The 25,003-nt window shown below is 40.9% G+C and overlaps 1 protein-coding gene across 3 annotated transcripts in view; it reads left to right on the top strand.

Moving 5' to 3' along the window:
• Positions 1–12,244, top strand: part of PDS5A (PDS5 cohesin associated factor A) — a 52,774-nt gene extending 40,530 nt beyond the window's left edge. The window contains exons 22-34 of one of the 3 annotated variants that reach the window (XM_075194808.1): positions 79–147; positions 544–680; positions 835–958; positions 1,174–1,378; positions 2,478–2,592; positions 2,954–3,086; positions 4,095–4,214; positions 4,840–4,902; positions 5,030–5,175; positions 7,211–7,316; positions 7,478–7,830; positions 8,642–8,786; positions 11,049–12,244. In XM_075194808.1, the coding sequence (XP_075050909.1) occupies positions 79–147; positions 544–680; positions 835–958; positions 1,174–1,378; positions 2,478–2,592; positions 2,954–3,086; positions 4,095–4,214; positions 4,840–4,902; positions 5,030–5,175; positions 7,211–7,316; positions 7,478–7,830; positions 8,642–8,786; positions 11,049–11,084 (1,752 nt within the window). In that variant the 3' untranslated portion in view covers positions 11,085–12,244. Of the gene's footprint in view, positions 1–78; positions 148–543; positions 681–834; positions 959–1,173; positions 1,379–2,477; positions 2,593–2,953; positions 3,087–4,094; positions 4,215–4,839; positions 4,903–5,029; positions 5,176–7,210; positions 7,317–7,477; positions 7,831–8,638; positions 8,787–11,048 lie in introns of all 3 variants that reach the window. The other 2 variants (XM_075194807.1, XM_075194809.1) reach the window with 2 other exon arrangements.
• The last annotated feature ends 12,759 nt before the right edge of the window (positions 12,245–25,003 follow it).

The following is a 25,003-nucleotide window of genomic DNA, read 5'->3' as shown; positions in this document are numbered from 1 at the left end:
TCTTGTTTAATGTTTTCATAAATGCTGCCTATTTTCTTTATTTATTGTTTTCTCCCTCTTCCTTTCCCCCATGTGTAGACCAATGGGGATAAAAATGGAAAACTCTGGTCTTCAGATGAAGAGGTTTCACCAGAAGTTCTTGCAAAGGTATAGATACGTGCATTCCTTGTTATCCTCTTATTTAAATCCATTGTCCTGCAGCTCTGTACTCTAGAGTAGTACATGCAATATTTGTAGACCTATGTTTACGTACCAGTGTAAAGTATTACCAGAGTAGCTGTCATTTAGTCATACGTGTATAGTGATGTATAATATGTTCTGCTCACTTTTGTACTAAGCAAAACAATTCTGTTTGTAAGGATTATATTTGTACTTCATGAAGCACTGCTTGTGCTAGTTACTCTCTCGGCAATCACAACTGGAGGCAGTGTGAAAAGTATAGATGCCCAGTGTTTGAAAGTGTACATGAGCCAGTGTCTTTGTGTGTTCTTTTATAAGCTGTTTTCCTACACATGTGCATATTGAAAATATTTGACTCTTTAGGTCCAAGCCATAAAGTTACTGGTGCGTTGGCTGCTGGGTATGAAGAACAATCAGTCAAAGTCGGCAAACTCCACATTGCGATTGTTGTCTGCTATGTTGGTCAGCGAAGGAGACTTGACAGAACATAAAAGAATAAGGTGAGGTAGCAAAACTTATCCTCAGAGATCATGTCTACCTCCGTTTATTTAGGCAAAGATTAAACAGATATGTTGCAAAATACCAGACTGTTTCCTTTTCCACTTATGCTGATATCTGGTCAGGCTTCGCAATGTGACTTTGTTATTGTTTCAGTAAATCTGACATGTCGCGTCTGAGGTTGGCCGCTGGGGGGGCTATCATGAAGCTGGCACAGGAGCCTTGTTACCATGAAATAATCACCCCAGAGCAGTTCCAGCTGTGTGCACTGGTTATTAATGTAAGTACAATATTCATCTTGCAACTCTATTCTAACCTGAAATGTTTACACCTGTAGTGTTCTCTCCTAACACTAATCGGTTGAGGATTTAAAATTTGAATTGCCATTTGACTGCTTGTAAGAATATGTAATTGTAAAATAATGTTGCGTGACGTGTTGCATTGATTTATTGCTTGACTCTTATACCAATGTGTCTACCCTTGTCTCTTCCGTAGGATGAGTGCTACCAGGTACGACAGATCTTTGCACAGAAGCTGCACAAGGCACTGGTGAAGCTGCAGCTCCCGCTCGAGTACATGGCTATTTTTGCCCTGTGTGCGAAGGATCCAGTCAAAGAGCGACGAGCACATGCCAGACAGTGCTTACTTAAAAACATCAATATACGGAGGGAGTACATAAAACAAAACCCAATTGCAAATGGTGAGGGTTATGGGTTTGTTTGTTTTTTCTTTTCTTTTATTTTTTTGAAGAAATATTATAGCAGACCTGTTACCCCGGTGCTCTAGTGTTATTTTTTTGCATTGCGGAATAGTGCTTTTTGCATGATCTGTAGTAAGCTAAAAGAAGGTTCCCCAGAACCCTAATTACCCAGAGAGCTTTTCATCCAGCTCGCTATGCCAGCTGCTAGGTAGACTTTCTCCTACCTGCACAATAGTACAATTGTGGCATGTAGAGGGACCGTCCATAGTGCTAGCAGCCTTTGTCTGACAGACCTCTACTACTATGCATGCTAGAGGAAGCCTGCCCAGGAGAGAACATAGCATGCTGATGAGTAAAATACTTTTTCTCCTTTAGTGCACTATGCACAAAGTACTATGTAGTTAAGCAAAATAATACTAGAGGACCTGGTGATGGGTCCATTTTAAAGCTCATGCACAAGACTTTAGCTATAGCATGCTGCACCATCTCCTGGTTGGAAGAAGGTACTGCATCATGTAAAAAAATATCAGTTATACAAGTCTCGGGGGGGGGGGGATTCATTTTGCCGCGAAGTGTCTTGCGACCAATCTGGAGGCACTTCCCGACAGAGTTTTGACGTCTCCACTCATTTTTTCCTCATGCCCAATAGATGGGCAAGGAAAAATGAGCGGAGATTTCTACCATAGTATAGGAAAAAATGCGCCTAATTGAATTTCTCCCTCAATTTGTGTACTGCTCAGTGTGGTAGTTCTGTATGGCAAACTTTCCACAACCTCACTCCTATTGCAGCCTCACCCTGTTTACGTCACTGTGATCGACAGCCCAGTTCTGATGGTGGCTGTATCCTTTAGAGCAGTGTTGGCTAACCTGTGACACTCCAGGCGTTGTGAAACTACAAGTCCCAGCATACCCTTCCAGCAATAAGTTGCTATATATTGGCAAAGCATGCTGGAACTTGTAGTTTCACAACACCTGGACTGTCACAGGTTAGCCAACACTGTTTTATAGTGTCCTTGTTTATTTACTCGTATAACAAATAGTAAATATAATCTGACATTGAAACTTCTTGATCTTAGAATTTTATACAATGTTTCAATAGAAAAGCTGTTGTCCTTACTGCCGGAATATGTTGTCCCGTACATGATTCATCTCCTGGCTCACGATCCAGATTTTACAAAACCTCAGGATATTGACCAATTACGTGATATCAAAGAGTAAGTTTTTTGAAATGACTGTATTTGTATAGTGCTGACTGCTTTTATAATACTCAGAAATGACACCGGTATTAGGTTTGCTGTTGTAATTGATATCAGTGATTTGACAAATTGTCTCACTTACCATTTTCCCCAAAATGTTAAACATGCACCCACTGAAAAAATAAAAAAATAAAAATGTGTGTGTGCAAGACAAGATTAGGTTCTGTTATCTTTGCTATTTCTTGTAAATCAAATGTCATTTGAGCCTTTTTGGATAATGCAATGACCAGTATTTTGGAATCAGTATATTGCTTTTATGGTCTAAAACAGTATTTATTTTTGTGGTAGATATGTACTATAGTAATCTTTCCTAATGCAGGTGCCTTTGGTTCATGCTCGAAGTTTTAATGGCCAAAAATGAAAATAACAGTCATGTTTTCATGAAGAAAATGTGTGAGAGCATCAAACAGACCAGGGATGCTCAGTCTCCAGATGATCCTAAAGCAAATGAAGTAAGTTTTTAATATATTATGTAAAGTCTAACAACATGTGTTTAATCCAGGTGCAGTATAAAATAATGTAGAGTTTGGAAATGAGCAGTCAGGCGGATTGAATGTTTTTCACACACAAAAAAAGTTTTTCCAGCAGAGTGTGTTAATGAATACACAGAGTATGACACACTGCTACACTGGACCTCTCTAGCGCTGGTGCTTTAACTTTACTACTTTAGATCCACGTGCCAATGTGTTTGTAACACAATATTTCCTCTGCATAACATTTGCCTTTTTGACACTAATGCAAATTAACATGAGCAACATGATGTAAATTTTTCAGTATGTGTATATGGTCTGTCCTGAGTCCAGTTCACCAAAACTTTTTTTTTTTATTAAGTTTTATCAAGTAAATGGGGGGTACAGAAAGTAAAAAAAAAAAGGGGAGGGCGTGGTAGGATCACACCAATACTATACCAAAATTTTTGTTTTTTTGTACATTTTTTTATCTCCACGGATTGCGATCAAAAGTTCTCATGCATCACATTGGTCACAGAAATCTAAGACATGAATTACTGTTAATTCCTAAGCACATCTACCCTCAGGAAATATGCTGCAGCAGCTGAGGGTCAGCAAGAGTCCTCCGTGAGTGGGGCTTGTGATGGCTGGCTTCATGCAGTCAAATACCCCCCACCAGTTGCATATTGCTTGCAGAGTATAATGTTATGGCTCTGATATGTACTACGCTGTCACTTGCTGGCTACAACTGGGTCAACATGTTGTTGTTTTTTTGTTTTGTTTTTTACACGCTCTTGGAGTTCTCGGCCACTGTATGAACGTGAGAAAATACAGAGACCTGACCACTATAGATACACCTTTTGCACAATATTCAAGCATCTGCATATTAATGCTCACCGAATAAATGTTCTGCTCATGCATTTAAAAAGTTAGAGTAATCCCTGTATGGAGATCTATACAGTATGTTACATTTGATGAACAATACCAGCAGGTGTTCTCTATCTCCTTTAGAAATTGTACACAGTCTGCGATGTAGCGCTCTGCGTCATGTACAGCAAAATTGCAGTCACCCATGCTGAAGCTCCTAAGGAACCAATGTTGCCAAGTAGATTTTTTACTCAGCCTGATAAGGTAATATTTACTGACTCATGTTTTTCCACTGTTATGTAATAAAGCATATATGTAATTTGTGCCTTCAGCAGATGAGTGACATCAGTATGGTATTGGGAACACTTAACCACTTCTAGTTACTTGTAGGAAACTACAGCAAGAGCACAAGTAATACACACACTTGTATAGTTTGAATACCACATACTAGTGAGTGATTTAACTGCCCCCTGGTTTTACTTAATATAAGACTTGAATTACAGTGAGGTAGTTCACAGGATCACAGATCCGTCTTGCAGCTTTTTGATCTTGTGCTATTACTGTTCGTTTATCTCACTGTGAGCGCAGAGTGGTGCAGGGAAGCCGGCAGTAGTATTGATCACAGTAGTGTGAGGTTTAGTGGAAACACTGTTTCCTGGGAAGATTTTTGTACAGACTCCTTTTCTTTATCTGTGTCCATTGAAAATGGAGTGCGACCTTGGTGCATCACCAGCAGTGTATGGTTTGCACGAGAACATACTTCCTTTTTAGATGGTTTTTTTCTAAACATGTTAGCACTTCAAAGTTTATTGTATTTGATCGTTATTCACATTGCTTTTACATTGACAGTAGTTGAAGGTGAAAAATAATTGGCTTTTGTATGTCTCAGGACTTTTGCAATGACAAGAGCTACATATCTGAAGAGACGAGGGTTCATCTACTAACAGGAAAGGTAAAGTTGGGAACGGGATATAGTAATTAAACATTTTTGTACAAATAATCTGTTATTGTGGTATCTGCTTATTGTTCTATAATATACAAAAAAAATCTGGATTTACTAATCTAAACTATTTTCCTAGCCAAAGCCAACAACAGTGCTTGGTGCTCTAAACAAGCCACTTTCTGCTACGGGCAGACGGCCTTACCATAGAAGTGCTGGTTCAGACACCGTAAGCAATGCAAGCGTCATTTCAGAATCTGATACTTCTGTCCTTTTACGACAAAGGTAAACCCGATTGTTGCTTTTTGATGATTACCAATGTACATGTGCTTAGTAAAGATGCTTATAGATAGGATTGAGACTTACAATTATTTGTATGTCTCACTGTTCCAGATAATTTATCATTGCTGTCACTTCACAGTAGTAACATTGGTCCATACTTTAGTAACGTGTATATACATAAATTGCTTAAGTCTTAACCTTTTTTCAGCAGTGGCATGTCCCCCATATGTGACTCATGAACACCTGGGTATAGTGTCTGGTGACAAGAGCTTGGGCACTTTTAAAATAACACAAAACAAACAAGCTGCACCCTCTCTTTACCCCAAATGTCTGCCGGGAACTATTTTGTTGTTAGTAGTGGTTGGCCCTCTACACAGGGACCTGCACAGAAGGAGTGGGCCAGTGGGGCCATTGTACTTCTGACCCTTCCTCAAGTTTCTGAACATCTAGCTTCAGGTGGACAAGTTCAAGATGGTGTCTGAGGTCATCAGCAGCAAGGAGCAGGGCGAGTTGATGGTGACCATAAAAATCAAGGATGCCTTCTAGCGTTTTTCAATCTTGAAGGTTTCAATGTCTCCTCAGATTTGCTATAGAAACCCAGCATTCAGTTTCAGCCCTACTTTTTGGCCTGTCCGCAGCACCAAGGATCTTTCCCAAGATAATGAGTCATGGCTGCCATTCTGAGATCCTGGGAGGAAACTCATTTCCTACCTGGATGATATGGTGATCAAGGCGGGCTCTGAGACCTTGCTTCAGGCTTGTGTGCTGGGAGATAGCCCACACCTTGGAATTTCACGTTTGGATAATCAACTACAAGAAATCCAATCTGATTCCTCCCCTGCAGATGATCTTGGCGCTGCTATTTTACATCCAACAGTAGAGTGTTCATCCCAGAAAATATGATTCCTCTCTTTTGGTCTCTGCTTCTGCATGTAAATGAACGGCGGTTCCAAATCCAACTAATTTGAATTTGTTTTAATCTGGAAATCCCTCGAGTGTAACTTTGCAAACTGCACCCACTTGAAGGTGGTCTTCACTTCTGAAATGGTTGTGCCTCCCTGTCTTTAAGGGTGCACCAGTCGCTCCTTTGGCGATTGAGGGTTGTGACAACCTCTACAGGGGTCGTACATTCTCCATTTAAGACTGTACATTTGTGTCCATGGGCGCTAGCCTTTGAGGCTGGGTGGCAGTCTCCCTTCATTACCATTTTCAGAGTCTTATGACTTAGAAGTCAAAGCTCTCTTGTTCAATACTGGAACACAGAGCACTTTTCAAGCCCTGGTAAGTCCTAGTCTTTTCCTGCCTCTGTACATTCCCCCCAGTAGCTCTTAACCTGGTGATGACAGCCTTGCTGCACCATCCTTTCAAGTAAATCTGTGCAGTTTAAGTTACTTTCTTGGAAGACTACTTTCTTTTTGGCTATCACCACAGGTAGGAGATTTTCAGAACTGGAGGCTCTGTCTTGCAAGTCTCCTTTCCTCATCTTTAGTAAAGATAGGACTGTCCTTTGGATTAAGCCGCCTTTTCAATCTAAGGTGGATTTCCAAGTTCCATCTAAATCAGGTCATCGTGATTCCTTCCTTATATCAAGGTAGGTCTCCAGATGAAGAGTTCTCTTCACTGTGGTCAGGGCCTTAAGGACCTGTGTCCACTGGACCCAGGAAGTGCGTAGGATGGTTGACCTCTTGGTCCTCTGTGATGCCCATAAGAGAGGCTAGCCTGCATCTAAGCATACTATAGCCAGGTTAATTACTTTGATAATTTGCCGGGCATACATTGGCATAGGTAAGCTCTCCTCTTCAGTGGGGCTTGGTTAGTAAAATAACGGATTCCCAGTAGACTAAAGGATACAGAGGAGGCGGTGTTCAGACTGTGCCAGATTCTTAAAGTGTCCAACTCCTGACTCTCTATCCCCAAGGCTCAAGTGTCCCACAATGGGTTCAGAGAAAAGGATTTAACTTAAGTAGAAAAACCCTGTTATCAAATTTCTACATATTTCATAGTGTCAGTGTAACCTGTTGCTTCGTGTTTTTTATAGGGATCAAAGCTTGGAAGTGTCTGAAATTGGAGTCAGTGAAAATGATGAGCATCTGGTTAGGATGATCTCAGTCACTCCAGTTAAATCTGATGCTGTTAAAAACAAGGTACAGCAACCGCTCCAGTTGTTGGTTTTTCAGACCTTGTTCTTTTAAATTTCAAAACCAATTGGAAGCGTTTTATTTAACTTCTCTGTCAATGTTAGAGTTCCGATGTTGCATATTACTGAAACAATGGTTTAAAATAATGAACTTTACATTTCTATTAGGAGGTGAATTCTGATCAGACAGTGACACCTAATCTTGGTACAGAACGAGGAAAGAAGAGGTCCGCTGCATCGCAAGGGACAGAAAATATCCGCAAAGAGTCTGAAGAGAAGAAAATGGATGATGTTGGGCCGACGCCACCACCGAAGCCGAGAAGAGGACGGCCGCCAAAGTCGGAGTCTCAGGGCAGTGCTGCAAAAAATGATGACTCAAGCAAGCCATCGGGGCGAGGGCGTAAGCGGGCAGCAGCTAATCAAGAAAGCTCTGCAGGAGTGGAGGCAGGCAATGCCAAGGTACCAAAACAGCAAGACAATGCAGCCAAAAAAACAGCACAAAGGCAAATGGATTTACAAAGGTAAACGTCGGGGAATATGTAAGGTAGTTTTGTTTAGCAGAAATTATAATTAATACAGTGACAGATATATATTCACAATGCAGAACAAACTCTTTGCCACTGTGTCTGAGGAAACACACTCTATATGCCTTGCTAAAATATACATACACAATATAACAGATTTAAAATGGTCTGTTTGTGAAGATAATGATTACATTACTGCACATCTTACATGGTCTGGGTAATTTGCATTGGGAAACACACTTTATATTTCATCCAACTTTTTGAATACCAACTTGTGGAGGAATCCCACAAGTACATGCGGAAAACTAGGTAGAAGGTTTATCCTTTTACATGTGTAACCCGTGTCCAGCAGTGAATTCTGTCAGAACAAACGCCATCCATGTTTTGTATTTTACATGGAGTCATCCCAAAGACAGAAGTTCCAACCTAGCTTAAGAAATAAACCCTTCTAGTGAGTGTAACCGCTACCTTTCATATCTAAAGAGCCCTCTCTGATAAGGTGGGTATATTATACAGACATGCTCACCCCCACCATTACATCATCAGTCTTACGTTAGTGGGTTTAAATTATACAGTACAAATAGCTTTTGAATCAGATCTATGGTAGAGCGCATCTAACCACTAATATCTTCTATCTTCTGTTTACAACAATGACCCTATGGGTCTACTGCCTTGCTAAAATAAGTACAGCTCCGTGGAAACACCTTTACCTGATAAGACTGTATTCTTGTAACATTGTCTCACTGCTTGCATATTGTGTAAGCTATGTTTGCAGGCTGATAAATACAGGTTGCAATTCTTCCAGCAGCATGTGTCTGAGCAGTGAAGGAGACTCCTTGTGGGAAATAGATTCCAGTCCAGGATATACGTCTAATGATGCAGATATGTTTAGTGCATGTGAGAGCAGCCAGGATACAGAAGAGACACTGCTAGAAGAGAGAGATTACTTAAAGGTGCAGCTTCATAGATTGCTTACCGTATAATAGTGTTCAGGTTTTAATTTTATTATTGATGTTGATATCTGCAAAACATAGGCTCTGTTTGTAGTGTGCCTCATTTAAAAACCTAATTTCATCTTTGTCTGGCAACTTTGTTCAGGTCTTTTGTGTTGTAGTTCAAAGCAAAACATAGGCAGGTCTGCCTATAAAGCCCATTATAAACTAATAGCTCTCATTACACCCCCTCATCCTCATTAGTCGGTGTTTCCCAATTGCCATCAATCCCTAAAGCCGAGGGTGGAAGTTTTATCACCAGCTTGGCCCACTAGCAGGGGGTCAACCACCGGTTTACTAAATGAGGAGATCGGTAGTCACAGGGGAGAGTTGATGTGTAAGCCAGGTCTAGGGATGCGTGAAACAGGTCAATCTTAAAAATGTTTCCTTTGTTAAAACCTAAACAAATTTTGATTCAGGTTTTACCAATATTTTAACACTAGAATATTTTAGACTCTTTATAGCAGCTGCTTTTACATGCACTCAGTATAATTTGCCAACTGCAGTCCCTCTGCCCCAGCCTGACCAGTTCCTATACTCATTTAAAATGTAATTGGATTGCCGGTCATCCATTCTTCATACAATTTGGTGATGGCCTCATTGCACTCCAGCTTCCTTTTAATGGTTGTAATGACAATATATCAAATATTTTACAAAATTTTGGAGTTGACGACTAAGCTGTTTGTAGCTCCCTCTCCACTCCAGCAAGGGTCAGATGATTTCCTTGGCTGTCAGTAAATGCTTGGGGAGTATTTGCCTTTGAAAGCTGTGTGCAGGACAGACTCAAGGCATTTGTTCAAAACAAAAATGCAATAATTGTGATTTAATTTATTTTAGTTGAGTTCTGGCACTTTCCAGATCGAGGAAGACTTTAGTGCTAATGTGTTGAAATATATAGGACCAACATTCCATGTTAATAAAGAATGCATTTTAAAATAACTTTCTAGAATGTAAATATATTGCCACGGGTAAGAGCTCCTAATTTTTACGTCTATGATGGTTGTGAGCTCAGTATATCCTATTTTATGGTCAGAGGATCTACTTCGGTGCACATGTTGGAGCAAGTGTGCAAAGGTGACCTGATGGTCTGTACCCACAGATACTGTGTTCAAGGTGGTTTCTTAAGACTTTGCCAGCAGTTGATTGTATTGTTAAAAAGATATTTCACGCACTTGAGCTTGTAGTAGTTGTGGTCTATTACAGGTTGATTTTGTTCACAAGTTAATTGACATAACCCATTATTTCATCCCCTAAATACTCTTCAATCTATTAAAAAATCCTTCCCCCCCCCCCCCCCCCCCCCCTCCATTAATTGGAATAGGGAATGTAATTCAGTTAATGCTTTCAGCTTGTGATCGAGCATGTACTGACTGTCAGCCTCATTAAAAACAATAGGATTGATGGCAAAGCAAGGAAATACTACCGTGGAACTGTTCAAGGGTGCCTGGATTGACAGGGCTTGCTGGGACTTCTAGTTCTGTGAATGCTAGCAATTGCTGGTACTTGTAATTCCAGAAACACCAGCATTTTCCCATTCATTGCAAATGCCAATGCATTTCTATTGTCTGTCTGCACCCATTGTGAATTGTTTTGTGCATTGAAACATATGTAGTTTTCAAGCAATCTCTGTCTGAAACCAGTGAGATTATTTTTTTGACATTTCCATGGCGATTTTGCAAATCCCCCTTTACTAGATTCCTCTGCTCCATACTTCATAATGCAGAAGTCACTGATCCTGTGATTGTCAGCTTTATGGAGATTTTATTTTTCTGTAGTGCAGATTTACATGGCCTTTAGTAGATGAGATGAATTGCAAATCCCCATGTAATGGAAATCACTAAAATAAAACACTAAAAATTGGTCAAAATGTAACGAACATTAGATTGTCTATAACATTAGAATGTCTATAACATTAGAATTGTAAAGGAGCAGAAAGCCAATTTGACAATTGTAGTAAAGGCTGATGCGGAAGAATCAGATTTTTTTTTTACTAGTTCGCCAAGTTCAGTTAATATTATTCTAATGTATGCAATTACTTTATTGTAGCCAGAAGGTCATGAATCTGTTATCCCAATTCAGTGTGTGACTAACACACACAAATGTTTAAATGATCTTATTTTATAGTCTACGTATTGCACTCTGATTTGTTTGCATCTGTTAATACTACACTCAGTGTGTGCGATTACTAATTGGGGACTAATTGTCTGTCTTGTGTGTTAATAGGTAAGAAGAAAGGTCTTGCACAATAGAAGTAAATGAGTGGCTATAAGACCGGGCATGCTCCACACTTCAAGATTTTATTCCATTTTTTTTTTCTATTCGAGAGATGAACTTGCTCAAATATTAACTGCTTTCTACTTTTAACATAAACACAAAAATGAAAAAAAAAAATCCTAACGTGAAATTTCATGTGATCTCAATCTGTTCATATTCTTTGAGACACCGTTTTATTTCCATCTGCGCTATGGTTGTATGGAGCAAAGGATTTGGACTTCACTGCATTACACACCATGTTTATTGGATCTCCTTGTCAGCAAGATCGCATCTGTGCTGTATTCTGCTTTACAACAGAGGTAGAAAGTGTCCATTTCTGAGCTAACTCTGCAGCCAGTTTAGATCTAATGAATTTGACGTGCACATAGACTCATAAGCAGATCATAAAGTGTGTTCTGCTGGTGTATATAGAGGCACAGCTGTGACCAGGGAAAAGGGAAGCTCATTGGATTCATCTGTTGGTAACGGTCTTATGTAAAATTGTGCTGCAACTCTACTTTTTAAATAGAATGAATTGTACAGTTTTGTTTGTGTTTTTATTTCTCCCCAAATTCATACCATGAAATGTTATCAGTATCTTGTTTCCTTTTTTTTTTTTTTGACTCCACAAAACTGGGGGAGGGAACCACAGTTTATTTTAAAAGCCGACATTTCTCTAAACAATGTTCTCTCATCCATTGGGTTATTAGAATGTGATACATGTACATATTAATGTTTTGGGATTTTTAACCATATATCATGATCATAAAAGCCGTTTTATTGAAATACTGTACTGGATAGCAAGACAGTCCAGCATTTGATTTTATAATGTTGGTTGCCAGATTTTAATAACAATGTAAAAACATTTTTATTTTTTTTTGTTTTGTTTATAAGAGAGAAATAGTTGAGTTAGGCAGCTTTATAAAGAAAACTTGGAAATGCTGGCTCTACAATTTTTAGGTGTTTTGCTGTTCTAAAGTTCATGTTTCTTGTTCGTCTCTGAATAATTTTTACAAGGTTTTATTTTAGGACGATAGGTGTGCACACTGCGATTTGTCAATGAATTAGTGGACACTTTTGTGTATCCCCAATGCTGTCTGTGCACCTTGTATGTACACATGATCATATTTAAGTTTTGTTGCATACAATAAACGCTTCTAGGTGTCTCATTGTGTCCATTGTTTTTTTTTGTTTTGTTTTTTATTTTATTTTGGTTTTTTGTTTTTCAAACTTTTTTTTTTTTTTTCCATCCTCACCACAGTTCTGTCTATTTTCATTGCAAATAATTTTGTCAGATCATTTTCAACAGAATGTTCTCCATCAATACCAAGGGTAAATCCCACAGTCTATTCACTACAACTAATATATAAACAGTGGTGTTTCACTGGACTTAGAAAAACATCTCCTGCCCAGATCCTTCCCATAATTATATTTTGACCAGTTTAAATAAAAATAGTACTCCAAAAAGTTACAATATAAATATGTTCAGGCTTCTCCAATCACAGGCTTATCAAATGGACTCCTAATTACATTCAACTTAAATTTCAAACCACCTATGAAAACCAAGAGAATAATTTGTATACTGTTGACCTTTTACACCGAGCAGCCACAACATTAAAACCACTGACAAGTGAAGTGGATAACATTGATTATCTTGTTGCAAAGGCCTATATATCCCACCCGAATGGGTGGGATATGTAGGCAGCAAGTGAACAGTCAGTTCTTGAAGTTGATGTGTTGGAAGCAAGAAAATGAGCAAGCATAAGGATCTGAGCATCTGACGGGCCAAATTGTGATTGCTAGACAGCTGGGTCGGAGCATCTCCACAACAGGTTTTGTGGGTTGTTCACGGTATGCAGTAGTTATAACCTAACAAAAGTGTTTCAAAGAAGGACAACTGGGGACATGGTCATGGGCACCCAAGGCTCACGTGCGTGGGGAGTCTGTCTGCACTAATCCCACAGAAGAGCTACTGTAGCACAAATAGCTGAAAAAGTTAATGATTGTAAGGTGTCAGAACACACAGTGCATCACAGCTTGCTGAGTATAGGGTTGAGTAGCCACTAACCGGTCAGAGTGCCCATGCTTGACCCCCTGTCCACCGCTAAAAGCGCCTGCAATGGGCATCTGAGTGCTACAACTGGAACATGGAGCAGTGGAAGAAGGTGGCCTGATCTGATGAATTGCATTTTCTATTACATCATGTGGGCGGCCAAGTGCATGTGCATTGTTTACCTGGTATGGTACCCGGATGTACTATGGGAAGAGGCAGTGTGATGCTCTGGGCGATATATCCACATGAATGCCAGGACCCAAGATTTCCCAGCACTCTGTTACTTTGACATGTCACCTACCTAGTACAGCCCTTCATGGCAGTGGTATACGCTGATGGCCATGGCCTCTTTCAGCAGGATAATGTGCTACAGCGAAAAACTTGTTCAGGAATGCTTTGAGGAACTTGACAAGAGTTCAAGATGTTGACTTGACCTCCAAATTCCCCAGATCTCAGTCCTATCTGAGGGATGTGCTGGAAAAACAAGTCTAAGCCATAGAGGCCCCACCTCACAACTTACAGGACTTAAAGGATCTGCTGCTAACATCCGGGTGCCATATACCACAGGACACCTTCTGAGGTCTTGTGGAGTTAATGCTTCAATGTCTGAGAGCTGTTTTGGTGGCACGAGGGTGACCGACACCATGACGGGTAGTTTTAATGTTGTGGCTGATTGGTGTATATAGTTCTTACATATGACAAATTGCTTTTGCAGAGAATATATATTAATCCAATCGGTCCCTGTCCCATATACACTACCGATATTTTTGGTGTGGAAGGAAATCAATGCAAATATAAGGAAAACATACAAACTCCACACCGAGGCCTGGTCAGAATGAAACCCATGCTCCCAGCACTGAGGCAGCAATGCTAACCACTGTTACTCGTATAGACTGTGGCCTTTAATTCTGAAAAATAGCCAAAATCATACATTTAAACTGCACTATTTTAGAACTTTAATGTATTATGGGATGTCTATGAAAGCTGTTCATTCTAAAGGTAAGTGTAGAAAAGGAGAGATTGCCAATATAAACCAGATTGTCTAATGTTATAAACTGTATTAGAAAGTGGCAATGTCTGGTTGCTGTGGGCAACACCACATTTTCTACAGTTACCTATTTAAAAGACTTCACAAATGTCCCGCATTTCTTGCGATTGCACTATGAAACAAAGACCTAAGAATTGGTTATCCAATAAAAGACAACATTCTAGAAAAGCTGTTGACTTGTTTGAATTAAACTGGCTAAAACCATTATAAGCTTTATTCAATTGCAAGTAATACTCGTGTATGCAAACACTCCCTATTTTAAATTATTTTTGCAGCTACCATTAAACCATCAAAAGATGTTTCTATAACATTCATCTCCAGTATCCCGAAGAACCGCTAGTTTGTTTATAGGACAGAGCACACCATACTGTTTGTAAATATTAAATGCCATTGTATTAAATACTCCCTTTCAAACAGCATATGTGTTTATTTGGAGGTTTTGTTTTTTTTTGTTTTTTTTTTTAATGGAGATTCACATAGTGATTTGACTATAGTAGATTGGGGGAGTTGTAAATCACTAAAAAATAAGAGATTTGGCCAAAATTGACCTTTCATCTTTCCTATAATGTAAATAAAATTAGAATTGAAAGGGAACAGAGAGCCTATTTAACATTGGGAAAAAAAAACAGATCTGGTGCTTGTGTTTCTGTATGGTGAAATTGCACTACTTATTAGAAATGCATAATTTTATGCCGTCATGAATAAGAATGATTAAAGTGAGCAGTGTTGATCAGCAGACTATTTAACACAGACCCTGTTTCAAATCCAGCTACTTGGACCATTCTCCTGCCATTTTTGTGTTCTATACCACCTCGTTGATAGGCTTACAGATCTGTTTAGTATACTAAAATAACTTCTCAATGACAAAAATACTGCAAACAAGTTTTTACCTATAAGAAGTTTCAGCCTTTTCCTTGAAATTTTGCCTGCAGAACTGTCCAGTTTATTGTATATTCCCCCCTATCCTTGTGCCTTATTACATAAGTTGTAATGAATGTGTCCCTATGGTGGTGGGGAATGTATTCTAATCAATTCCAACCCTGGCTCTTTCCATTTCAGTAAATAGAAAAAGCACAACCAAAATATTGTAGGTTTTTTTTGTAATTACTACATGTTTACCCTTTTGTCCTTTCAGGCAAATTACTGTCTAATGCTTTAAAGCAACGTGTTCCAGACTAATTGGACCTTTGCATTGATATCTGGTGGTCTGAAACATGTATTTGGGAACAAGCTGGGGAAAAAAAAACTTAGAGGTGCCGCTGAAAGTAACAAATGTGAATTTGACTATTCATCAATATATAGTCCCATGTATTTTTTAGTTTTATTAATATGCCCTGTTTTCAAACAATTTCTTATATTTGTCTTCCTTCACATGAATAAGTTGTACTGCTTTGGTGAACACTATATAAATTGTTATTCTTTTGTATCTCTGAATATTCATGTCCCTTAAGACTTTCTGGCCATTATCCATATTTAATAATTAAACCAGGTTTCTAAAGGGAAAATAGCCATTTGTTTTTTCCCTCCAAATGTACATACAGCTATTTAATAAAGTCCAATCTCTTCTTAATGTTTGTTTTGGATTTTGATTGTAAGCTTTCTGAATTTTAATGATTTACAGGTGGACATTTCAATGCATGCTAACTTGAACTCCCATTAAGGACGTCCCATACTATTGTTTGAAGTAGTCATACTCTGTTTCTCTTTCCTGCCATTGGGCGACATTATGACAATGGGGTATAGTAGGTGGATCCAGATTAAAGGTACTTTAAAACTCAAACTATTTGAGTGGATAGCTCCTCTCCAACTGTGCCCCTCCCATCTGGAGCCATCCTCCATTTTGTATTTTTATTAGTGCTAATTTTCTTTATTTTTAGTGCAGGAACCCTTTCCCAGAGAGTGAATAGCTTGTGGGCTCCCTTCACTCTGGGTCCCAGCATTGGGATTTGCAGCCTGTCTGCTTCCCTCACCCTTGATGCTGTGCAGCCGCTGTCCTCACTACCAAGGGAAGGCTCTCTGTATATTACACTATCGGCAGTGGGAGAGATGTTGTAACTTAATATTGCAGCCATACCTCTCAGCCTGAATGGCCTGCTGACATCTCCCTAGCAACGAGCAGATTTTCTTATTTTTTGTGATAAAGAGTATGACGCGGAAGGACTCGTACAGAGTGAACGTCACTGTCTGTACAGCACTGCAGGACTTGCTGGGCAGAGAAACCTGTAAGTAAGCTGTCGGGGGGGAGCGCATAAAAGTCCATTATTTTGTGTGGGCTGTACGAGGGGGCAGTCTTCTTCTGGCACGGCTGGCGTGCTTTCCCTCACTGAAGCAGCCATTTTCTCAGCAGTAGCAGTGTCTGGCTGCAGCTCTGTTCTTAGTCTGTGCTCTCTTTTCTGGTACCATCCTCTACAATAGGCTCTGTCAGGTTATTTTGGGGGTTTTTCTGAGCCTATTTCACCAGTTCCTACAGTGTTGTAAGCACTAATTTATGTTTGTGGGCCAAATTTTACTGTAAATCTGTATAGTCTCTCTTATTCTGTTTCTTAGTACAGAGAATCTATTTTATTCCTGGATTTAAGTAGTCATTCTTTGGTGTGTGCTTGTTATTTACCATTGATATGTCCGAAAAAGGGACTTGCAAGACTAAAGGGTCCACTGGAAAGTCTACAACCATTATACCTGCGTCAAATGTCAAATTATCTTGTGGACAGTCTGACCTGGATGCCCTGTGTAAGGCAGAGATCCATGAGAAGTTTGCCTGTGACTGCACTGGCGGCCCTAGACGAATCTGCTTGGGCTAAGTCACTGGCGACATCCACAAACAAACTCGCTCGGGTAATGCAAAGAGGTAGGTGACTCTTCTCAGTCTGCTTCTAAAAAGAAGCAGACTATTTCCCACCTTTTCTTCAGCTCTTGGAGTTGGTATCTGAGGCCTGACAGAAAGTTCCAGATGCTGGGTAAATCTGTTATTTGGGAAAGTTCTCCCAAAGTAGATCCTCCTATTGCCTCCCTCACCAGAACTATTGCTATTCTGGTGTATGGTGCAGTTTCGCTCTGAGATGTTACAGGTAAAAAGTTTGACTTTCTTCTTCGTGCTACATATGTGGTGGCAGAAAGTTTGTTTAGCCCGCCATGTATACAGCCTGGGTCAACAAGGCCTTTCAAACATGAGCGGAACAGTTGGCTGCAGGCAAATAGGCCTAGAGCTGTTTTGTTGGTTTCTAGCTGATCTAGCATATTCAGGATGCCTCTGACTTTGGAGAAACTACCTAAAAATGCCTGACCTATGTTAGGAACCCCTCCAGCCGGCACAACACAACCCGGAGTCTACTCTGCAAATCAGGTGTTCACTAGAGCCCCTGATGGTGGGGACAGACTGGGCTGCAGACTGACAGAGGGTCGTGAAATGTGTACCGGCTGGGGGAGAACCCAGGCAAGCGGAGTGAGGTCCACGCAGAGGTCAAGGGCCGGCAGCAGGTAGCAAGTCCAGTTAACAGGCTGGAGTCAAGGGTCGCAGGCAAACAGGAGAAACGGTAAACAGGCCAAAGGTCAGGGTCACGGGATACACAAGCGAAGTCCAAATCCAAGCCAAGGGTCATACACGAGAGGTCAGCAGAATACAATACACAGGAACAAGCAGGTCAGCAGACTGTGAGACAGAAGCTATAACCGGCAGTGAGGCTGCAGACCTCACTGCCTTAAATACTAGTGGCCACCAATCAGAGCCTAGCTCTGAATCATACACAGCCCCCTGCATGATTAATGTACAAAGCATTAATCAGCCCACAGGCTTGTTAAATCAAGCCACAGTTTAACTTCTGCGCATGCGCGCCCGGCTTCCTCCGTTGCCGGGACGCATGGCACAAAGCTTCCGACCGTTGCCTTGGCAATGGTCGGGCAGGATCCGGAAGTGACGCCCTGGTCGTCAAGGTAACGGCCAGAGGGGGCCAGAAGCGAGCCGCGGCGGCTGTGAGTACCGCCGCGGCTCGTGACAACCTACAGACTTTCCACACTCGTTGCAGTCTGGCTTTCTTTGTGGTTATAATCTTGGTAGGCTGATGTGGACTCAAAGCGTACCCTGGAGTCTTTGCCATTCAGGTGGCCGCAGGCATCGGGATCTCTTTGCCTGTCGGCATTGCTAAACTGAAGCAACCCAGGTTTTGGTCCTTTTTGTTCCTTTGTTTGTTCGAGAACGGCTCCTGCCAGAGGGCAGTCGTCTTCCGCAAGGAGGGAGCTCCTATACGGCCAGGCAGGTGTGGGGCTCCCAAGCTGGCGGCAAGACCACTGCATGATGGGACATCCTGCCATAGTCTTGTGGTGTAAGCCCGTCTACTGCAATTTTAGGATCGGTGGCGAGCTTTGATTTCAGATGTCTAGGTTCAGGGATTGGGACTCGTAGCTATGTTATAGACCTGGTCCAATTCCCTCCACACGGGTTCTTCATCATAAGCCTGCCTTCCTGCAGACTCAGGAGATTGGCACTTCAGGAGGCTAGTCGGAAACTTCTGGTTTCCGGCGTGCTTATTCAGGTCATGCCCCAGAAATGAGGTTTGGTGGTTTACTCCAACCTCTTTGGTCCCAAAAACCGGATGGATCATTTAATCTGATCTTGAATCTCCAATCTCTCAACAAGAGGGTTTGGGTACTGGGATTCTTGATGGAGTTGTTGCGATCTGTGAATCGTGGGCATGGGACACAGGGAATTCCTGGCGTTGCTAGACATAAAACATGCCTGTCTACATGTCCCTGTATAGGAGGGGCATCAATGGCTCTCTTGTTTTGCAGTGCACGAAGAGCATTATCAGTTCATGTATTTTAACCCTTTGGTCTCGCTTCTGCCCCATGGGTTTCCATCATAATTCATGGCTGCTATGGCAGGTCTCCTGCATTCTCAGGGCATTACTATTTGTCTTATTTGGATGAACTTTTATTAAAGATGCCACCCAAATCGATCCTTCTAAGGTACATTCAGATGACTTTTTTTTTTTAGTTTCTTGAGACCCATGGTTGAATTCTAAATCTACCCAAGTCTTCCTGATTCCGGCACAATGGATGCGGTTTCTGGGTCTCAACTTCGACACTGGAGAACAAGGTTCTTTCACTTTTGCACAAGACCAGGTCCCTTTTGGCAAAACACAAAGCATCCCTTCTCCACTGCATGAAACTGCTGGGGACCATAGTATCTGTTTTTTAGGCTGTGACCTTTGCTCGGTTTCATTCCAGCCCATCCCAGTGAGAGCTTCTCAGGAAATGGTTCAAATCCACCCTTTATTTGGACAGGCAAATCATGCTGTCCTTGGCCACGTGTCACTCCCTCATGTGGTGGTTAACCAGTGCAAATCTGGTCAAGGGTAACATAGTTGATGAGGTTGAAAAAAGACACCAGTCCATCAAGTTCAACCTATTTTGGATCTCCTGCGATCCTGCACTTATATTTGAAATTAATCCAGAGTAGGCAACCGCCCATCTGTTTCAATTTTGAAAATCCCCCCAGACTCAATATTGCAATCCAATTTTACCCTATATCCACTACTATCCTTTATTTTAAATTAACGGTATCCCTGGATACACCTTTCCGCTAAAAATTTGTCTAACCCTTTCTTAAACATATCTATTGAATCTGCCATCACAACCTTCCCTGGCAATGAATTCCATATCTTGAATGCCCTTACTGTAAAGAACCCCTTCCTTTGCTGGTTGTGAAATTTCCTCTCCTCTAACCTTAGGGGATGACCACGTGTCCTGTGTATGGTCCTTGGGGTAAAAAGTTCCCATGAAAGCTCTCTGTATTGACCCCTAATGTATTTGTACATAGTAATCATATCTCCCCTTAGACGCCTCTTTTCTAAAGTAAACATGCCTAAACTGGCTAACCTTTCCTCATAACTTAATGACTCCATACCCTTTATCAATTTTGTCGCCCTTCTCTGAACCCTTTCTAGTTCCAAATTATCTTTTTTTATAGAGTGGTGCCCAGAACTGTACTGCATATTCAAGATGAGGTCTTACCAACGATTTATACAGTGGCAAAATTACACTGTCTTCCCTTGCATCTATGCCCCTTTTTATGCATGCCAATACTTTGTTTTCCCTTGCAGCTGCTGCTTGACATTGAGCACTATTGCTAAGTCTACTGTCTACGAGCACTCCCAAATCCTTTTCCATTATAGATTCTCCCAAATTAATTCCATTTAATTTATAGATTGCGTTCTTGTTTTTGATCCCTGAATGCATAACCTTACATTTATCTGTGTTAAACCTCATATTCCATTTAGCCGCCCAATCCTCCAGTTTATTTAAGTCCCTCTGTAGAGAAGCTACATCTTGCTCTGATTTTATTACCTTACAGAGTTTAGTGTCATCTGCAAAAATAGAAACTTTACTCTCTAAACCATCACCAAGGTCATTAATAAATATATTAAAAAGGAGTGGTCCCAGCACGGAACCTTGAGGTACTCCACTTAAGACCTTTGACCAATTAGAAAATGTTCCATTTAGCACAACTCTCTGTTCCCTATGCTCTAACCAGTTTTCGATCCAAGTACAAATTTTGATTTCTAGACCCAGTTCCCTTATTTTGTAAACCAACCTCTTGTGTGGCACTGTATCAAAGGCCTTTGCAAAATCTAAGTAGACCACATCTACTGTCCTGCCCTGGTCTAAGTTCCCACTAACTTCCTCGTAGAAACTAATTAGATTAGTTTGACATGACCTATCCCTCACAAATCCATGTTGATTCCCACTAATAATTTTATTGCGTACCAAGTAATCCTGAATACTGTCCCTTAAAATACCTTCCAGTAGTTTCCCCACTATTGATGTCAGGCTTACAGGTCTATAAATCTCTGGTTGTGATCTCGTCCCCTTTTTAAACAACGGCACCACATCTGCTATTCGCCAATCCCTTGGTACTGAGCCTGATGAGATTGAATCTCTGAAAATTAAGAATGGCGGTCTAGCTATTTCCGAGTTTAACTCCATAAGGACCCTTGGGTGTATGCCATCTGGACCTGGAGCTTTATTTATCTTAATATTCTTCAGTCGCCTTTGGACTTCTTCCTCTGACAACCAAGTATTAATTAATGGCATGGTTTCATTTCCATTTTTATGTATTACTCCTGCCATTTGTTCCTCTCTGGTAAATACTGAAGAAAAGAACGTGTTTAATATCCCTGCTTTTTCCTTAGTATCATTTATCAATTCACCCATCTCACTTCTTAGGGGTCCTATATTATCTTTTTTAATCCTTTTGCCATTTATATGCTTAAACAACTTTTTGGGGTTTGTCTTACTTTCTTTTGCAACGTGCCTTTCATTTTCTAATTTAGCCAATCTAATTTCCTTTTTGCATGTTTTATTACATTCCTTGTACCTATGGAAGGACTCCTCTGACCCTTCAGACTTAAACAATTTAAATGCACGCTTCTTCCTTTGCATTTCTTCCCTTACCTTTTTATTTAGCCACATTGGTTTAGACTTAATTCTTTTACATTTATTTCCCATAGGAATGAACTTATACGTGTATGTTTCCAACAACATTTTAAAGACAGCCCACAGCCCAGGGTCAGTCTGTCAAGTCATGGGACTGGACCTTGGTTAGCACAAATGCCAATCTGTCTGGTTGGGGTGCGGTTATCGATCATCTCTGGTCTTCCCCAGAATCTTTCTTGCCCATCAATATTCTGCAATGATAAACAGGCCATTCGTTCAGGGCCAGTGGTAGCCTACGCGACAGTGCCATAGCAATGCAGAAGACCACGCAGGTCGTGTCCTGGACGGCACGGTATGATAGTCATATAAGCCATATTCATTCTGTGGTAAACTAATAGGCTGATTACCTCAACCACAGCAGGATCCACCCAGGGGTCAATCTCATGGTATACCTTTTGAACTTCAATGTCCCTCTCTCCTGTGAAGGCCAGGGTCCGGTGGTGGGGTACACAGATGCCATGACGATCCTGTGGCCGGTTTCATCTCTTATACTGGTTTCCTCCAGTTCTCATGCTCCTGCAGATTCTCATGCAGCTAAAAAGGGAATGTTTACCCAACAATCAGGTGGTTCCAGATGGCGCAGGATGATAGGGCCACCTTTTTGGTTTCTTTTTTGTCCAGATCTCCTGTAAAACGCCCTTGTGAAGATACCGGGTTTATCTGACCCAGTACCTTCTAGGATTCGTATGGTCACTCAGGCAAAATGCAGTTATAAACATACAACAGTATATTTATTGTCATACAAACAACACTAGAATGTTATATACACACAGTAAATAAATGGCAGGCAGATTTACCACATTATCTGTCCCTTACCCCCAATAACTTAAGAAAATATAGTCACCTGCTGTCCAGACTTCATGACCCATGGATCCCTCTCAGCTGCCTATATAGACTCGAGTTAGAAAACGACAATTCAAAACTCCATCTTGCACCTTCCTGAATGAAATCCAAGCATCAACCCCCTCCCCCCTGGAGTTGTTCCTTACATATCACAGATCTAATTTCCACAGTCCTTCCCCTCCCTGGGCAAACCCCTGCGTCTATTCTAAACCATTGGTCAGTGCTGGACTGGGGGGGGGGGGGGGGGGGTTGGTTGGATGGATGGACAGGGGAGTGAAGATGAGCTGTCCTTTCAGAGAACCTCCCCTGTTAGATGGCCTGTCTGGACTAGCCTGGTGAGAACAATGGACACTAATTAGTTTTCCTACTCAGGAACATGGCAACCTGGTCCATACCCATAATCCCCCTGGCTTCACTTTAAAGACAATGAATAGCAACCTTACTTCAAGTTATCAATATACAATAAACAATATACATATGTACACTGAACTACAATGTCCCCTTAGCCACATGTTATTGGACAATGCAGTTGTAGTCTGGTGAGCTGGGGAACAAACAGCATGGGCTATAAAAAGTACTATAATCCACATTATGTGAGAAATGAGACATGCTCACAGGGTTATCAAACTCATTTCGTCACAGCCCCCTTTGCTGCCATTCTTTCGGCTGTCTGACTTTGACAGTGTGGCTACAGAAACCCTGATTCTTTGGTCCTAGGGTTTTTCGCAATAGGTCTTGGACTATAATAATAAATTACTATCTGGTGTAGAAAGCTTACATAAAATGGTCTGCAGGCAAGTGTGTTTATTTTGGGGTGGGGGGGGGTTTCAGTTTTTTTTTTTATACTTCCTGCTTAAGTCTCTCCCGCTTGATAAAGGTCTCAGTCTCTCTACTCTGAAACTGCAAGTTTCAGCACTCTGTTTTCTTTCAGCGTAAGTTGGCATTCATGAAGGATGTGCAGACTTTTTGACAAGGGGTTCTACATTTCTCAGTCCCTCTTTGTACAACTGGTAAAGCCTTGGGATCTTAATTTGGTGTTTAGGGCTCTAACTAAGGAGGCCTTTGAGCATTTGTATTCTGTTGCTCTCAGTTATGTTTACTTGGAAGGTGGTGTTTTTACTCAGCATTTCGTCTGCTCGTTGGGGGGTTGCTGTAACCTCCCCCTTTCACGTGTTTTATTCTGATAGGGCAGTGTCTCTCGCACTAAACCCTCTTTTGAGTGGAAGATGTTCTCCCATTTTTACTTGAACCAGGATTTTGATGTTTCAGCAGTTTGTCCTGGGTTTCAGACTTCTGCTGCGTCTTTGTATCTTCTGGATATGGTCTGAGTCCATACGGGGTTGTTTGTAAAACTAATGAGCGTTTCGTCCTTATGATGCCCACAAATGTGATTGGCTGGCATCTACGCAATCCACTGCCTATTGGATTACATTCACTTCGTTTGCCTTTATGTGGAGGCGGCTAGAGCAGTGCTCATGGGTGTGAAGGCTCATTCGACAACGGCCATTCGTGCTTTGTGGGTGGTGCTTTGGTCAAACAGTTGTGCCAGCCTGCTTACTGGTTGTCTTTCTACACCTTTTCCAAATTCTGAAACTTGCAGGACTTTTAATTTCAAGATGCTAGCTTTCATGGCAAGGTTTTACACACAGCTGTTTAAGAGCCATCCCTCCCTTAGGGGCAACTTTGATATGTTCCTTTTATTGTAGTGTCCCCCGATGGAAGGAAAAAAAAAAATATATATATTTTCTCAACCCACCGTAAAATCCATTTCTCTGACTCCATAGGGGGACACTGCGTTTCCTCACCTTGCTCTGGCTGTTTGGATGCCAATGTTTACCTTTTACATTGTTGTTATGTCTCATTAGGCCCTCTTTTGGGCTTTGTTATAGGAAAACTAGTATGTCTCCAGATGGTAGGGGCATAACAAAGTGCCTTTTATTCCTGATCAACTCTACTCCATTCTCGCAGTGTCCCCCAATGGAGTTGGTGAAATGAACTTTATGCTGAAAAAAAAAAAAAATCTTTTCTTCTTCCCCGCCTAATAAAAATATCCTCCTCCAGATGTAGTGTTTGCATTGTTTACGAGACATGTCTCACAATATACATTATCAAATGTCTTTCAACAGCCTTAATTTTTATGTGAGTCATACTCGCTTAAGGAAAATAAAGTAGAAGGCCATAGCACAACAATTTCCATTAAAGTTATGTACCAAGAAAACTATATGAGAGAATGTTGCTTTGCTGCTGACACAAAATAAGACTTCCATATTCTACACAAGTATAACTATTATATGATTATTACCCTTACAAATTAGGGAAAAGTTTTGTTAATTTATATTTTACAAATGGTGCAGCAGTGGCCTATCATAACCTAGTGTGAAGCTTGCTGAACCACTGCAGACTTAGTAATTATGATCATTAACTGGGGTGTGGCTGAGAGTGCAAATGTTGGTCTGGAGTTACCAAGTCCCCAACCACCTGCAGTTTTGT

Source organism: Mixophyes fleayi, chromosome 1, assembly GCF_038048845.1.
Source record: "Mixophyes fleayi isolate aMixFle1 chromosome 1, aMixFle1.hap1, whole genome shotgun sequence".
Lineage (NCBI taxonomy): Eukaryota > Metazoa > Chordata > Amphibia > Anura > Limnodynastidae > Mixophyes > Mixophyes fleayi.
The sequence above is the reverse complement of the archived record's forward strand: the minus strand, read 5'-3'. Positions and strand labels throughout refer to the sequence as shown.